Source organism: Python bivittatus, unplaced genomic scaffold, assembly GCF_059951505.1.
Source record: "Python bivittatus isolate LINGU-HERP-01145 unplaced genomic scaffold, Pbiv_v1 ctg000700_np1212, whole genome shotgun sequence".
Classification (NCBI taxonomy): Eukaryota; Metazoa; Chordata; class Lepidosauria; order Squamata; family Pythonidae; genus Python; species Python bivittatus.
In genome coordinates, this window is record NW_028277098.1 from 55,944,876 (window position 1) to 55,962,182 (window position 17,307).

Below are 17,307 nucleotides of genomic sequence, written 5' to 3' on the forward strand. Positions count from 1 at the left end.
TGTAAAAACTGCCAGTAGGTGGGGCATTATGCTGGCAGAGTAGAAGGACATTTGAAATGCTTGAATATTATCTTCCATTTTAACCCTCTTATATTTTATCACTTCTTCCAGCTCTTTTCTTTCCACAAAAAGTCCATTAAGGAGGAAAATGCTACACAATGACTTTTAATAAATTGTACTAGCCATTTGTTTGAAGAAGAGGGGGAAAAAATCCCAAGAATCTTGGCTTACATGTCCTTCTGTAAAAACAGGATGTTTCGAGCTTGATGCTTGCCAAGGAAAGTTTTAAAATGTGCTTGCAAGTAGCGCACATAGTTCAGCAAGTGACATGACTTGGCATGGGTTCCAGGCAGACTTCACTGTTAACACTCTTGCTCTCCTTTTACAGCCTTTATACTGTGTCTGCACCATCATGATTTTGTCTTTTTTAGTATGATTTATTTCTTTATCTTTACATTTGCACTCGGTTCTTCTGTCATTTTAACTTTCAGTACTTCAACAAGTATTACTAATGGACCAATTCATTTGAAGAGCTTAAGGATTTCCACACAAGTTTTTTCTTGTAGCGTCACTCTGTACCATTCATGAAATTTTACAGGGGCTCCATTTATGGTGGCCTTGTGTTTTCCCAATGCTTCTAACGTTTTCTTTTTCTTACTGGAGTGGAGGTATATTGACCAAAAATTAGAATAGTTGGAATTTGCCTTTTGAATTATAGCAGTTATCGTCCTCCTCCTGCTCCATCAGTTCCCAATAACTGATGCCTTTTTTCCTTTGTAGTCCTTTGCTATCTCATTTTCAGACCTGCAAGATACAAACATTGCAACAGAATTACATGCAATGAGAATTCTGGATACTGGGTTATTTGGTACAAGACAACTTAGAAATTGTATTTTTTATGCATTCAGTTCCTCTGTCAGGAGTAATTCAAGAAACGTAACTCAGCATCTCCAAGTTTGTATAAACTTTTGTTTAAGCAAAAGCAGATGTGGTACGCTATTTCCATCTCCAACAATTTTTGGCCATGCATAATGGTGAGTGCAAAAGTGGAGGTAAAAATGAACCACACCTCTTTTACAATAATGCTGGTTGCACTTCTAGGGAAGAAAGTTTTGGATTTTCACAACTGCATCACAGAAACAAATTTGCTGGTAATGGAACTACCCTTCCACCTTTGTTTTGTTTCTTTTCCTCAATGGAAGTGCAGAAGCCACTGTTAGCAAAGACAAATGAAACAAGCCAACTGCTTATCATGGTTTTCTTCAATTTTATAGATGGATATTGTTCAGTCTCATAATGGCATGAAACTATAGCAATTCTGCATAGTGCCAAATATTGCCAGTTGCTTCTTGCCCCTCTCCCCGTCTTCAGAATGAATATTGTCATCCATGCAAATGGGATTTTTTAAAAAAAATTGTTTTGTTTTCCATTAGATCATCCTGCTCTCCGCGTATACAAAATATTCTTTCTCCTCTGAACATAAATGATGAAAGGACAGAGATAAGGCATTTGACTAATCCTCAGAAGCTGAAATTGTAGTATTTTGAAATTCCAGAAGACCAATGTAAATTATATATAACTTTTTTTAAAACTCCAAATGTAATTATATGAAACACCTATTTGCTTGCTTATATCAGCTGATTTTATTTTGCTTTAAGCATATTTGACTGTTCTTCAATTAAAATTATCTAGGATGATTCAAAAGAGATCATAATAAAGCAACAATGTAATCAGACAAACAACACTTGAAAACTGAAAGAAAATAAAAACTCCGCCAAATGTAGTTTGATTTCCACTGACTAGGCAGCATATCCTTGTAATGTTGGCCAGAGTATGCAAGCAGTTTATCACTGCCTTCTTCCAAGGTAGTCTTCCAGTTTCCCACTCTAGTGTACAGCTAAATGTAGAATTAAAGATAATCAGATAAATATTTAAGCATACTTCAGAAGTTAAAAGCCTGAGAGAATAAAAAGCTTTCGACCTGATGCTCACAATTAATATACCTGCTAGATAAGCTTCCACAGGATGGGACTAATTTCACAAACAGAAGCATATTCCTATAAGTCTATAGCATAGGAAAATTGGCTAACTGGACCCTGTTTTTTTAAAAAAGGATCAACTAGAAATTACAGACTAATTAATGTCTGCCACTACAAAGGTAATTCTTGTCACATTCTCAAGATACTTAAGCATTTTTGAGTTATACACAGACTGGGTTGATATATGACAGTGAGGAAATTTGAATAATGGTGTCATCCAAGTGTATAGATCCAGACTGGTGCTTGTTAACTTGCTAGTAACTAACTAGTAAGTGAGTTTTCTCACATCTTAAAATCATTTTAGTAATTAAAATCAAAAGGGGAATAGGAAAAGTTCCCAAAAGATCAGTCCAGACTGGAAGAATAGGTGTTAGAATGATAAATGAAGTTTAATAGAAGTAAATATAAATTACGTTTAAAAATTATAACCTTACATGCACACTGATAGAGCCTTGGGTGCCAGTGATTGACTAGCAAAAGGGTCATGAATTTATGTGGGCCACACACAAAAATGTAACTCATCCAATTGAATGAATCCTAGCACGTGTATGTAGAATTCTATCTTATGTGAAATTTCTAAATAATCAAAAACTTAGGGAAAATATAAAGAAGTTTAGCTATCACTTAACAGCAATCCTAGATGCAAATTTCAAACTAGAATCAAAAGCTATCACAGTGAAATGAACACACTTTTCAGGTTTCAGACAAATGAAAGAAACTCCCTCCCACTAGATTTTTGAGGGATTCTCTGTTACCAGCAATGTAATGAGATATTTATTAGAAACCAAAGTAAGGCTTAAGCTGCCAGAATGAAAGGAAACTATTATCTGAACTAGAATGCTAAATCTGTTGAATGATAAAGACAATTCAATTCAATGAAACAAAGCCTGGGCAAATAACAATATTTTAAATTGATGTCTAAAAGAAAGTAAAATATATCTTTGACAAGAGGAATGTATGACTACTGTAATTTCTGTCCTCAGCTTTTGTGTCTCAAATTCAGTTTGTCCCATATCCATATCTACTTTTTCTAATATATGCAGTTTTGTATGCAAATTTGCCAAATGCATGCATTTGTACAAGCAATTTAATATAATGCATCTTGTGTACATTCTCCTTAACATTCATAAAATTGCAGTTTTTCTGTATGGCAAATTCAGAGAAGATTAATTTCAAACAACAATTTGTATTTGGTTCATATGGTGGTTCAAAAGTGAAATTAGGTAAATTTGCATTTAAATATGATTTGAGTGAATTTTCCACTTACCCCAACTTGATAGATAATCCAGGGGAGGGCATTTGAAAGTCTGAAAATAAGTCCACTTCCAGTCATTACCAATCTTATTTCTGAAAACGGAGAATCCTAGAGCCCTAGAAGAAGCCTGGCAGAACTGCATGAAAACAAATGTGAGCAAATTGAGACTGACATCTGAATTCCAACTGAACAAAAAGTTGTAGCCAGTGAAAAGGCTTCAACTATATGTTTGCATCTATAAATGCTGTTTCTCAATTTTGCTATCATGTTCTGCAGTATCTGAAATTACAAAAAGTGTTCTTCCATGACAGCCCCACATTTAGTCTATTGCAATAATCCAGATTAAAGATTGTTCCCCAAAATGGATACCAAAATGGATACTGATGGAATCAGGTTTGCTCACAGCTGTAGCTATGGCTGTCTTCTGCTGTTACCAGCCTGGCTAAGATCAGAGCTAGGATTATCACAGCCCGTGTTGTCTTATCGTACAGTGCAATGCATTTCCAGAAGAAATGCCAAATATAATATTATACATTCTTATACTCTGGGATGTAAGTGGGGGAGCAGACAGTGAAATCAGACATTTGGAACTGCACATTGATTTTTGTGACTGTAACATTATACTGCCACTGGAGGGCCTCTAGGACAATCATTCCAAAGACACCGTGCATCTATTCCATCTCGTGCTTCTTTCCTTTCTTAATGGAGCTTCTCTAGAGAAAAATGTAGTAGGACTGGGGGAGGGGGCATTTTCTGAACCCTGATCTGCGGGTGACAGAGGGCAATTATGCCATCACAGCCTCCTCTCGAAGTGCCAAGTGTAGAGAATCAATCTAAAACTCAGTTGCCATTTGGCCCCTCGGATCAGCAGCCTAGCTCTTCCCACATCTTCAGGGAGCCATAGAAACTGCCCTGTGAGTCAGAGAATCCATAGCACAGCTCTGAACTCCAACAGCAAGGACCTTGGAAGGGAGCTGCCTTTTGTGCCAGATGCATGCAAATGGCTTTGTTGATGCCAGGGTGCATGGAACCGCCTCACCATTGGTGGTCGCCATAGTGAGGGCTGTAACCTCAGCCACACACAATCGGGCCTCCCAGAGCTTTGCTCTTCTTTCCTGCAGGCAGAATGTGTAATTCAGAGACTTGTGAAACCCCTGACGAAGGGGAGGGGTAACTTGGAGCCGGTCCATGAATTTTAACAAAAAAGCTTGTGTTCAGCAGCTTCAGCTGCTATAGCAACATGGCTGCAGATAAAGAGTGTTGGCTCTTCCACCTTGCAACTCTCTTAGAGGGCAGGCAAAGAGAAGTAATTAATGCCCACGGCCAGCATGGCAAGGGAGGGTAGTACCATCAGGCTGCCTCTCATCAGCTTGCTTTGGTGGCAGGAGGGATTTATGGCTGCCACGGTTCTTAGTCTTGCTCTTTAAACCTGACAGCAGCTTTTTAAAAAAAAATCCTGGTTAATGACAAGCCGGGATGACACTTTTACAAGTCCATTATGATATGTATATGCGGGAGCTATCTGAAGCAAACCAATTTACAGTCTTAACATTCCCATCTATATATTTCATCAGAAAATCCAACCAATATTCCCCTTTTGATATCCTCTGCACTTGACAGCTAATTGTTTTCTTTAGGTGCCAATGCACAACAGAAGCTGAAGCAAGCCCTAGTGACATGGAAGTCTGCAGGATGTGGTAAAAATGTCAAGATGGTGGCCATGATGTTGCAATTGACGCACCACCTGTTCTTTATTTGTGTTTGCCACTAAAAGAGGACCCACCCTGCCCATCTAGCCTCAGGCCTGGGACACAACCAAGTTTTCAAAGATTGCCTGAAGGCAGGCACGGTGGGGCCATGTGGATCTCCAGGGCAGATGCTGTAACAGAGAAGGCCCACATTCTGGATCCCATTAATTGGCACTGTTTAATTAATGGGACCCAGAGCGGGCCAACCTGTTGGAGCAAATAGGATGGGCAGATACTACAGGAGACAGGCAGCCCCTCAAGTAACTAAGCCATGAAGGGTTTTGTAGGTGACAACCAGCACCTTGAATTGCACCAGGAAGCCAAGTGGCAACCAGCGCATCTCATGTATCAGGAATGTTACATGGGCATAGTGAGGCTTGCCCATCATTGCTGGTGCTGCTGCATTCTGGAGCAGCCATAGCTTCCTGGTGGTCTTTAAGGGCATCCTCTTGTAGATCATGTTGCAGTTTTCCAACTGCAAGGTGACCAAGGCATAAGTGATTGTGAGGATGGCCTCTTGATCCAGGAATGTGTGCACCTGATGCACAACATGAAGCCATGCAAAGGCCTTCTTGTCTACAACTGCTACCTGCTGCTCAAGCAGGAGCTGAAATTCCAGGAAGATCCCCAAGTTGCACACAAGTCTTAAGCAGGGCAGTGTGACCCCACTTGTGGCTAAAGGTAGAAAATCCCAAGAATCAGGAGGACCAAATACTTAAAGCCACTCGGTCTTGCTAGAGATGTGCCTGGGCCCATTCCTCCCCATCCAGGCTCCAACAGCTTCCAGGCAGTAGGACAAAACTTCAACAATATCACTTGGTCAGCCAGAGGTCCAGATGTACAATTGGGTATCATCATCAGTGTACTGATTATACTTGACCCCAAACCAACAAATGACCTCCCCCAACAGCTTCATGTAAATGTTAAACTGAAGGGGCAAGAGCACTGAGACCTGAGATCCCCACAAACTAAGGCCTTTAGGCTTGAACTCTCACCTCCTATCAACACCAATTGAGTATTTTAGTCTTGTGGCCAATATCCATTCCAAAGCCATCCCTACCTCTCAGTGCCCTCCAGAGGAGTTTGAATATGACTGCCACCATTCTCAGTCAGTGTTATCACTAGAAAGTCTGCATTTAATATCCCTTTAACCTCTCAGTTTATAATTCTACCCTCTCGAAAGAGTTTGTATGCGTGCATTTATAATCGTATGTCAAGATCAAATTCCTTGCTTTTGATGTGAATGAAGTCCACAAAACTTTGTGCTACAATAAATCTGTCACTGTTTAAAGTGCTAAAAAATGCTATTGTGTTGAATGAACACTGTTGCATGATCATTTCAGCACATCCCAAATTCATGGCTCAGTTAGGGAGAGAGATGATGTATGTCTGCTTACATTATTAAATGATTACTCAGAAAAGAGCCCTCAAAGAAATTAATCCTCAGAAAATGTTTATTCGAGTTTGTGAGAACCCAAATTGCTTGCCTTTGATGCTTTCACATAAGAAAGTTTTTGAATTAATTAAGAAGTTGAACAGTGTTTTTAGGCATCTTTTTAAGTCCTCCAACAAAATGTTCCATCTACTTATAGTTTTATGATACAGGAGCCTTCTTATATCCAAACTGACCTATATGCCTCATTCCTTTTTTGTAAAGGTAAACATTTTTCCTTTGAAGTCTTCAACATAACCAGCACTATGATAACATTAAAATTTAAACTTTGCAAGGAAGAGATTTCATGATATCCCCTCTACTCCCTGTTCCCAGGGCTACATTATGACTTTTGTGGGTCCTAGGCACTTTGCTTTCGTGGGGCCCTCCCTCCATAAAAATGATGTTATTAAAATTACATTTAATATAATTTTCAATATTTTCCTCATATTTCAGAGAGAAATATTGAGTATATATACCAATAGAAGAGAATATGAGTGTGTGTGTGTGTGTGTGTGTGTGTAACAATCAGGTGTTGTCAATTAATTATGATGTCTGTCACATATCATCAAAGTTACTAAATTTTAGTATTCATGCTATGTCTATAGGTTACAAATAATACCATCAGTTTGGTCTTCAAATTTTGTGTATTTCTTGCCTGTTTTAATTAAATGTGTGTTAACTATTATTGTGTTGTGTTTTCTCATTACTATAGTAATTTTGTGGGCCCTAGGCCCTGTGCCTATTCTACCTAATGGAAAGTCAGTCCGGCCTGTTCTCCCATTCTTGTTCTTACCTTCAGCATGCTCTTTTCCTCTGAAAATGAAACCAAACAGTGACACTTGATCATCTCTTCTTCCTGCCAGAGAGTTTCATGTTTTGCTTATAAGCTGATCTTCTTTCATTCTTCCCAGCATCTCTGAGCAAAAAAGCTTTCTCCAGATTTAACACTGTACTACAATGGCGGCAAACTTCAACACAGTCTGCGGGTTACTGACAGGCATTAATTTACATTTTTTTTTATCATTGATTTTTCTTCAGCATAACCTTTCAGCCTCTCAGGGTTTGGGGTTTTTTTGGTTTTTGTCCTCTAGTAAACCAGACAGTACTGTACCTGGAAGGAGGGGGCAGAGGGGGGCAGGAAACAGAGAAATGATAGCAAGTTCTTTTCTTTTGGGTGCAGCATAGGTGTGGAATACTTATTAGACCCACCCAAAGGGAGCAGGACTTATGAGCCGGCACAAAGGCTGCTCAGCCATTGGCTGGCTTGAGGATAGCTTGAATGAATTCTGAGGAGCAGGGCTGCGCAGTGTGCACTCTTCAGAAATGAAAATGAAGAAGTCCTACAGACATTGCTTGATCACAGCAATACTAGCCATTAAAACAGTTCATTTTTTTTTCAGGCTTTCTCATGAATTTTTGGGGCATTGGGGTGGGGAGTAAAGAGCCACTGCTTTAACAGTTGCATTAACTTTAATGAGCAGACTCCTGAAATGAATTGCAGAAAGGTGCTGTGCTTCCCTTAGTCCCAAGTACTTCTTCCAAATCATTCCCAATGTATACCCTACTTATTAACTGTTCTTTGCAAGGTGTTAATTCACAAAAATTAGATCTACTCATAGGTATAGCAGTATGAATGTTGGCATATAGTTTTGAAAAAGATGAAAACTATCAAGGAGTATTCTAATTTAAATGTGGATTGTAGAAGTTTGGGAAATAGAAATGGGGCTATTTGAGAAGGCTCAGAGTCTCTTAGATCTATCTTGCAATCACACAAGTGCTCCATTATTCATTCAGATATTAGCAAATGAAGCACCCTATTTTAATGCAAAAGGCCCTAAATTTGTGAAATATTCTTGCTGCAATCACAACCCCAAAAGGGCTTTAAAAGTTATATTATCTTTTAAAGCAATAATAAAAAGTAAGTGGTGTTATAAGTAAGAATGTACCAATACTACAGTTTAACCAATGTAAGCATGGCTTAAGCAATATGGTTTGCTCAGACCTATATATCCTACCAGGTTCAACATGATTTACATCTAAGTGATAGAGCTGTGCAAAACTTTGAAGAGTTCTGTGACAGAATGGAGAACATAAAAGACATTGTAATGTGACTAACCAGACATACAAACTACTTTTGGCTAATAACCTGAATCTAGGAAAATGCTGAGAGGAAAAGATATGGGGTTTCACACAGAATGTCTCTCTCATGGGAAAGTAAAAATTGAAATGGCTAAAAAGTTGTCAAGAAGAAGTTGAGTGAAGGCTGGGGAAAGGGAGAGAAGAAAAATGGCAAGCAAGCAAAGATGGAATTAGGTTGTCTTGGGCTGCTGAAGATAAGCAGGTTCCAGGAGGATTCAAGACCACCAAAATGGATTCGGTGTAAGAATCACCATGTAAGGAAAATGGCACAGCATGGAATTTCTCTACCCTGTACAGATATCCAGAGAGAGAAGAGGAACTGAAGACCCTAGAAAAAAGAGCCCATGAGAGGCTTCCAGCTAAGGTTAACTGAACCCTTGATTAACTCTTTGGGAAATTTATCAGCAACAACTTTTTAGGAATACTGTCATTTCAGTAGAAGCAGTACTATTGCCAGCAGAGTTATAGTTAATCTTTGGATTGTAGAACAGTTAAGTCATAGGGAATTTGCTACATTCCAACTTTCAAAAGAGGAGGGAGGGGAGAATTGTTTGTATGTGTTAGCTGAATTCTGTTTGTTCAGCTGATGTCTTTATCCTTGTTATGCTAAGAATACAGGGGAAAAAATCTGAATGGTTCTGAAAGATCTTGCATATGATATTGTGTCTGGTCAATCCTGGCAACTCATGGCAGAATCACTTTGCTTAAAGGTGCCTCTTAGAAACTGCTTTGCTTGGCAATGCAGCCTGCCCGGGTTTCTAAACAATGAAATAAAGATGCCACATGCTCTGTGCTGAAGCCTCTTCCAACTATTGGCATGAGGAGAAGGCGTCCAGAAGCAACACATCAAGGCACATTGTGTTCCTTCTGCAGCACAAAGCATTTGATTGAAGCACAGCACAGCTGCCTCACAGAAGCCCACTAAGTGACTGAACAGAGGGCAGTCATAGTTGTGACTAGTGTTCAGGATAGGATCAAGTCCTCACCTATTGTTCCCAGTCTCATTTTAGGAAAGCAGAGGTGATAGATGCTAACACCCTTCTCCAATATGGTGCCTATTTTGGTTGAAGACTATGTGCAAGGCACAAATTCATAAGCCTGGGATACTATTTAATGCAGTTGGAAGGCCCCTTATGCTTCTGCAATGAAGCCTAGTGCATCTTAGAACATACTGTCAAGTTACAGTCTCATTCCTGTTTCCTAGCCAAAGAGCAGTGGTGAAGATTAGGGATAGACAAATCTGTCCCTTTGAAATGGGTTGGGGAAGACAATTTCTCATTTGCTGCAAATCTTGTAAATTTGGGGCTCTTTCAATTTTTCATTTTCAGATTTGTAAATTGGATCTTATGTCAGTTAGTTTCAAATATTTTTAATACACTAAAATTTCTATTTATTTTTGTGCACATTTCTCCAAAAATGCACATATTTCATTACAATAAAGATTACTGAACACAGGCTTTGCAAATACTTCTCTTGAATATAATTCATTTTATATATTATAGTCATAGATATATGCATTTTGTGCATTCTTCTTTAACACACATTTTTATTTTTTATGGTGATCTATTTTAACACAAGCACTTCTCAGAATTGTGCAAAGTGTAGATTAATTTCAATTTGTATATTACTTTGAAAATGCAAAATAAGACAAATTCAGAAAATACATTTCTCCCTCATCCCTCATGAATATATCTAATAGGGTCGTTCATTCTATATGCCATAGCTGCTAGTTTTTACTTTGTAGGATCAAATTGACCAATCTGAACTAGTAGCAATTTGTTTTTCCAAATTCTAATTCTTCATTCTACCTTTGCCCTGATAGCTACAGCCAATCTTCTACCATTCATTAAAAAGGAAACATGTTAGTTCTCATTTCAAAAGTCTTTTGAATGACGTTCATATACAATATGAATTGCTAACTTGGTTTCCAATGATACTAGCTTAAATCAGTCTTCCTCTACCCAATGGTTCCACTGATATGTTTGATTAGAGCTCCCATAATTTTCACTCTACAAGGTGAGTGGACACAAAGTATGTTTTGGCACTAGCGCCAGACTCCTGGGTGATTTACAATAGATCTTCAAGGATCTAATGACATGCCCACATACCTTATTGCCATGAATAGGTAAACTGTAGAAAGCTTGAAATAACTGAAAAGGACCTTTTGGGTCTATGACCTGAGAGTTCCATTCAGTTCTGACAAGCAGAAAAATTCTGGACTGACGATTTTTTCTTACTTTCTGTTTATGGCACTGCACTCCAGTTTGTGGCTTTCGAGGTTTTAGTTACACATATACATACACACAAAGCAAAAAACAAGGTCCTTCCTGCAAGCTTGCAGAGGTAGCAATTCATATTGTTCCCATTCTTGTTGAACACCACTGAATACCCGTCAGCTGCAGTTTGCACGTGCTTGACGTTGCTTCCTACACTGGCCTCCTCCAGCAAGATGTAGGATATATTACTTGTTGATTGGCCAATGGCCTTAATAAAATATGTTGTTGCTGTCGTCGTTGTTGGATAGACTACTTGATACAAACCAAGAAAAGCTTCTCAGTCATTCTTCTGCTTCAGATCTTCCTTTTAAAAAATTGTCATAGGAATCAGGTGGCCAATAAAAGCAATGCATTTTCCAGACAAAAGATTTTTGAAATAACATTTATTTCAGATGTATTAAAAACCATGCTTTGCAGTGCTACTCATTGTACCATTTAAAATGTTATACCTTCCCCAGCATTCTGTTAACAAAAATATAGTATCTGCAGAATTTTGCTTCAAGTGGCACCTTCAGCTGGATCTTAGCTGGGCCAGCTGAGGTTTGTCAAGAGGTGAACTCGTTACTCTGGAAACTGTAAAATATATGGATCAAATTAGCAACAGACAGAGCTATTGTCTGGCTGTGATGTGTAATGGATCCAGCTGCAACACTCTGGCCTCCATTCTTTACAACTTAAAGCTAGTTTTATCTAGTTACGCCTTTGAAGAAAACATTTCTCGTCTTTTCGTGAATCACACATTCCTGCTGTCTAATTGGGGTTAATAAGGAACAGACGTTACTCCTGATTTATTTTAGATATGATTGAATGAATTTACACTGCAGTATGTCAGACATATCTCTACATTAGGAGTGCGGTTCATTATGATAGAACAGGCTAGCTATAGCTAAACATAAATAATGCAGAGATGATTTTTTTTTTCAAGATAGATCACTGCCTGTGGAATCACAGGCATGAACCAAAGTCACCATCAGTGAGTAGTCTTGATCACTCTCTGTGAACAACTTGCGCAGGCAAACCTAATCTATAGGATTGGGCAGAAAGACTTGCAATATCAGTGTCATGTTATGAAATGCCACAAGTTATTTCAGAACAGAGCACCAAGGCACCCACACGTGTTAAACTCTGATATAGCAGCAAAAAGGAACATCTATCTGTCACAACAGCTTCATGTACTGTTAGCTTTGAAAACTATTTTTCTATATGCTGCTCAGCTGGGCTAAGGTAAATTTTGCTGCAAACTATATAATACCAGATAATCATTTTTCCTTGGAGTACTTCAAAGAAGCTATAGAACTGGACTTGCTAAAATAAGAGTGCTGTTGTAGCTATTCATATCTTTAGATGGGACATAATGTTGCAATTGTAAACCCAGTCACCTGAAAATAAGTACAACTGAAACTAACAGAACAAACTTCCATGTCAATGACTGAAACATTTCAAGATAGTCAGGTAGCTTCAGGTTGAACTTAAATGCAGCCTGTTCACAGAGATACTTATGTGATTGTCAATAATCAAGCAACATGTCTGTATCCAATGACCACAGTGTTTTTTTTAAATCAACAACACTGCATGATAGCTAAGAAAGAATAATTTCAATCAAGTATCATCTAATAATAGCAACTGCTAAAAATGGCTGTATGAATCAGGCTCATAGAAAAGATTCCGTTTACACATGCAGACACAAAAACAACTATTCCAACTTCTGCCAGGGAATAGATATTAAGAAATTATGTTTTATCAAAGTGGGTTCTCCATACATCTTCACTAGAAAAAAATCATAGCTCAGAGACAGAGCACATTATTTGCATACAAGGAAGGAAGTTCTGTGTTCAATACCAAGTATCTTTAGTGGAAAAGGGGAAAGTGAACCAGTACTTATCTTTCTGGTACCCCAAACAGAATAGGCTGATGGCCACTATCACAGACCAACAGAAAACAAGAACAAAGGTAATTCTGAAACTGATGAGACAGAATGGGAATCACCAAGAAGAAGTGAGAGGAGAATAGCAACAAATGACTGCTGTTTGAACATATAGATTGTTGACAATCTTTCCAGGTCACTATATCAGCAGATCCTCTGTATCTGTAGCACATGTTGTATTAAGAGAACAAGAGAGAAAGAAAAACCAGACCTCATCTGAAGAAGGATGGAATTGCCTTAATTCTATGCACTTCAGCTGAATCCATACCCTTATCATGCTTGCAAGAAAAAGCAAACATAGCCTTTCAGTCATTAAGAGACAGTAGAGGAGAATATTGGTGATATTCTAGGAACCTATAGAGCAAGGAGGAGAGAATGAACCAAGAAATTCATTAATAATATTGCCTGATCAAAAGATTATGGCAATGAAGAGTCCTGCAAGAGAAAAAAAATCTACATATAACACTTGGATGGGGACATTCTATTCACTTCACACTCAATATTTTATCCCCATGGGCATCACTTATTTAGTCTAAGATTAAATTGTTATGTACTGGATTTCTCTGGAAACACTCTAATCAAGTCTCCCTAGTCAGTCATTCACTTTACTATATCCACTTCTACAAACAGGACATACAGTACAGTATCAACATGCTTTACATTTCCAGAGGATATGATGAACCCACACGTTTGTATTCATTTTCTAGGTCACAAAGCCTCAGCATCTATACCAAGAAAGCACAAATGAATTCTTCTTTTGAAGTATGCTGAAGAAGTCAGTAAATGTGCTTGCCCTTGCTTTGCTTGTGTAATTTATTCCATTTTCAAGATCCAATTTTTTTTTAATAGTCTGGCATTTTGGGCAGATAATAGATCAATAAAGAAGAATATACTGGGGACATTCTAGCCCTAATTCAAAAGCAGAATGGGAGGTATGAGAATGGCACATGGGCAGAGTCCTATAAATAAATATGCCACAAGCAAGGAGATGTGGAAAACTGTGTCAGGGCTTCAAGTCAGACACACATGCTGAGGTTCTGTTATTACTGCCCTTTGACTCTGGCCAAAATCATGGGGAAAGGAAAGAAATGAGATGTTCTTCCACAGTCTGGACTGAGGAAAATGTAGAGGCAGTGGAAATAGAGAACATTTCCCAACAAACCCCCTGACATTGTTGAAAATCCTATTCTTTGGACCAGCTTGGGCCACATTTGATGGAGTGTTTGCTCAGCCATGGGAAGAGAGAAAAATAGATGTGCATGCGTGCACACAGACACCCATATACAGGCATGCACAAAGGAAAAGAAGGGAGGATTTTGCATATAAATACATTAGATTATGTGCTACTATAAAGTGTTGAGCCAGTAAGGCCTGGCCTTTCCAAGTGCCACAGGATATGATGAACCCACAAGTTTGTATGTGTGCCCACACCAACTGCATTTGCTATGCCTCTGCCATCGGGGAAGTGAGCCAAAACAAGGTTCATAGGGATACCTGAAGGTCAGCTCCTTAAGTGCAGCCTTTATGTCCTCAGGTTGGCTGATCTGTTTACACCCAAGGCAGGGCAGGCAGACAGACATTGAAGCTGCTTTACCTGCAGAAGACTGGAAAGCATTGCTGCGGCTCTGTATGGCTTTGGAATAGGCCAACAGACGGTGGCGTGCTGGTGTTTTAGAGATGAGAAGTTTCATAGGGATGGGGGGTGGCCTAGGAAAGATCTGAGGCACAGCAATGGAGGGGGGCTTAGGGACAGAGGGGGACTTAGGGACAGATGGCCGTTTAGGAGTGGAGGGGGTCTTTGAGGTGGAACGCACTGGGACAAGAGTAATTACAGGTTGCTCAGTTTTTATCATGGTGGTTTGGGTTGTGATTAAACCATCAGCAGAAGAAGGAAGTTCTGTGCCAGTAGCTTTTTCAGTTCCTGTTTCAGGGGAAATAGAACTGAGAGGTAGGTTCAAGTCTGAAAAAGACATAGCACTTATTGTGGTCATCAAGGACCCATCAATCCCATCTCTGTCTGTCTGCAAGTCAGATACTTTAAGATCCCTATCTGAAATTGGCTGTAAGGAAAGGGTTGGCCCTTTTGTCACAGTGGGCTCAGATCCTGCCTCTGTGCCAGTTTTTAGACTTTCTGGTGTGTCTGCTGCTGAAACTGTCATGATGGACTGGAGATCTGGGCTTGTAGTGGGGATGGCGGTTTGATCTTTTGTAGCAGTGGGCTCAGATCTTGCTTCTGTGCCAGTTTTTGGACTTTCTGGTGTGTCTGCTGCTGAAACTGTCATGGTGGACTGGAGATCTGGGCTTGTAGTGGGGATGGCGGTTTGATCTTTTGTAGCAGTGGGCTCAGATCCTGCTTCTGTGCCAGTTTTTGGACTTTCTGGTGTGTCTGCTGCTGAAACTGTCATGGTGGACTGGAGAACTGGGCTTGTAGTGGGGATGGCGGTTTGATCTTTTGCAGCAGTGGGCTCAGATCCTGCTTCTGTGCCAATTCTGGGACTTTCTGGTGTGTCTGCTGCTGAAACTGTCGCAGTAGACTTGAGATCTGGGGCTGTGGGTGGTGCAGTAGTTTCTTCTACATCAGCACTGGATTCTGGTGGAAAATACACAGGTTGACAGCAAGTCAGCAATAATCCACCAAGCAGGAAACCAGCATTGCACTTTGACAGGCAACATTTTTATGCTGCTGGAAGGGCTTACTGTGCTGTGAGACAGAGATGGCTATCCCAGGTTGAAGATTTTGGATGCCTTTAAAAAGCAGCACATGGGCATTTGTTTTTTTAATTAAATCTAGATATAATCTGAATTTTCACAGATGTCAATGTTGCTTAGTTTGGCCCTGAAAAGCTGCATTGCAATCCAATGTAAGGAATCCCAAGTTCAGGCATTTATTTCAAAGAAGATGAAATAAAAGTGTTCATGCCTCCCAGAGGCACTGCAACCATTTGAAGCACCATTAAGAGGCAACAAAAGTTAATTATTTAGTTCAACCTTCCCCAACCTGAGTACCGGATTAAGGAAAGATTATTTAATTTTTATATTTTTAGCCACCATGAAGAGGATACCACTGGGATTTTCTATCTCAGACAACAGAATTATTCTCATATTTAACATAGACTGCATAAAATACGGTAAAGAGATTAATCGTATGTGTGTATGTACCCATAAATATTGGTTGCTTCACACACCATCATATATTTATTTATTTGAAGAACCTATTTGGCTGCTTATCTCACACAGTGATCCTAGGCAGCTCACAACAACCCATAAAAACAGATCGTACCCTTCCCACCAGCCACTAGAACATCCATACTGTTGACCCCCTGACCCAACCCCATCCTACCCCAATGCTTGGGGGAAGAGCCAAGACTTCACAGTCTTCTGGGAGGCTAAAAGGGGAGTGGGGGGGAAATCTCAGATGGTGTCAGCTTTACCAGGTAGACCAGGCAGGAAACATGATCAGATGAGCTAATTCTACTTTATTGTAAGGCTACTTTAACAGAATCTTGCAAGTCTGAAAGTACAATTCTCCTTCCATTTCCTTTAAACCCCAAGAAATTAGGGAGAGTCTTTCCTGAGCCTCTTGCCATGCCCACTATCCAACTTCAGACTATGCTGTCTCTTATCTGACTGTTCCGTACTCAGCGTCTCTGGGCCAAGTCTCCCAAGGTCATTCCCACATACCATTAGATGAGAAGCCATTCCAAAGGACAGGGTGGCTACAGAGAAGGCACACCTATGAGATTCCACCGGATGACAATATTTAAGGGAAAGGACCTGGAACACATCCATCCTATCTGACCTATAGACTGGGGATGCCATATTTGCAAACCACAATGAACTAAGCATGTATCATTGTAATCAGATGTCATCAAGAAGTCAAGTTCCTAAGGACCAACTAATGATTGTAGTTAATTGTATATGGCCTCTTACTCACAGAGCAACTCCAGGTGGCTAGCAGGGTTAAAAAAAATTGCAATAGAAAAGCAATCGTAAAGAAATAAAATACATAGCATATCTGGAACAAAGCATAGCAAATATATATTTACATTTACAGCAGGCTCATAAGCCTACCCAACCTAGTGCCTGAGGAAAAATCCAGGATTTCAGAGCTTTCTTAATGGCTGGCAGAGTTGGGGCTAGGTAAATCTTGTGAGCGATGCTATTCCATAAGGCAGCCACTGTGACAGAGAAGGCATGCCTGTTCACTTGATGGAACCTGGAGCGTGCCACTCCTGCTGGATCTTCTAAGACTGGCAGTGATAATTACAGACAGACTATCCCTCAGTCCTGTGCCATACCCAGTTCCTGTGCCACATAGACATTGACAGATGAACAAGAGCACTTTGTATTGCACCAGGTATCCCACTGGTAATCAGTGCAGCTCATGCACTAGTAGTGTTACATGAGCATACCAAGGTGCACCCATAACTAACACTACTGCCAGCTGTAGCTGCTGAATGGTCTTCTAGGGCAGCCCCATGTAGAGTGCAT

At 39.7% G+C, this 17,307-nt stretch overlaps 1 protein-coding gene across 1 annotated transcript in view; it reads right to left on the reverse strand.

The window, feature by feature from the left end:
- Nucleotides 1-11,258: 11,258 nt before the first annotated feature.
- The window catches only part of PI16 (peptidase inhibitor 16), a 30,261-nt gene continuing 24,212 nt past the window's right edge, over nt 11,259-17,307 (reverse strand). The window contains exon 5 of the mRNA XM_007422986.3: nt 11,259-15,406. Coding sequence (XP_007423048.2) covers nt 14,163-15,406 — 1,244 coding nt within the window. The 3' untranslated portion in view covers nt 11,259-14,162. The remainder of the gene's footprint in view (nt 15,407-17,307) is intronic.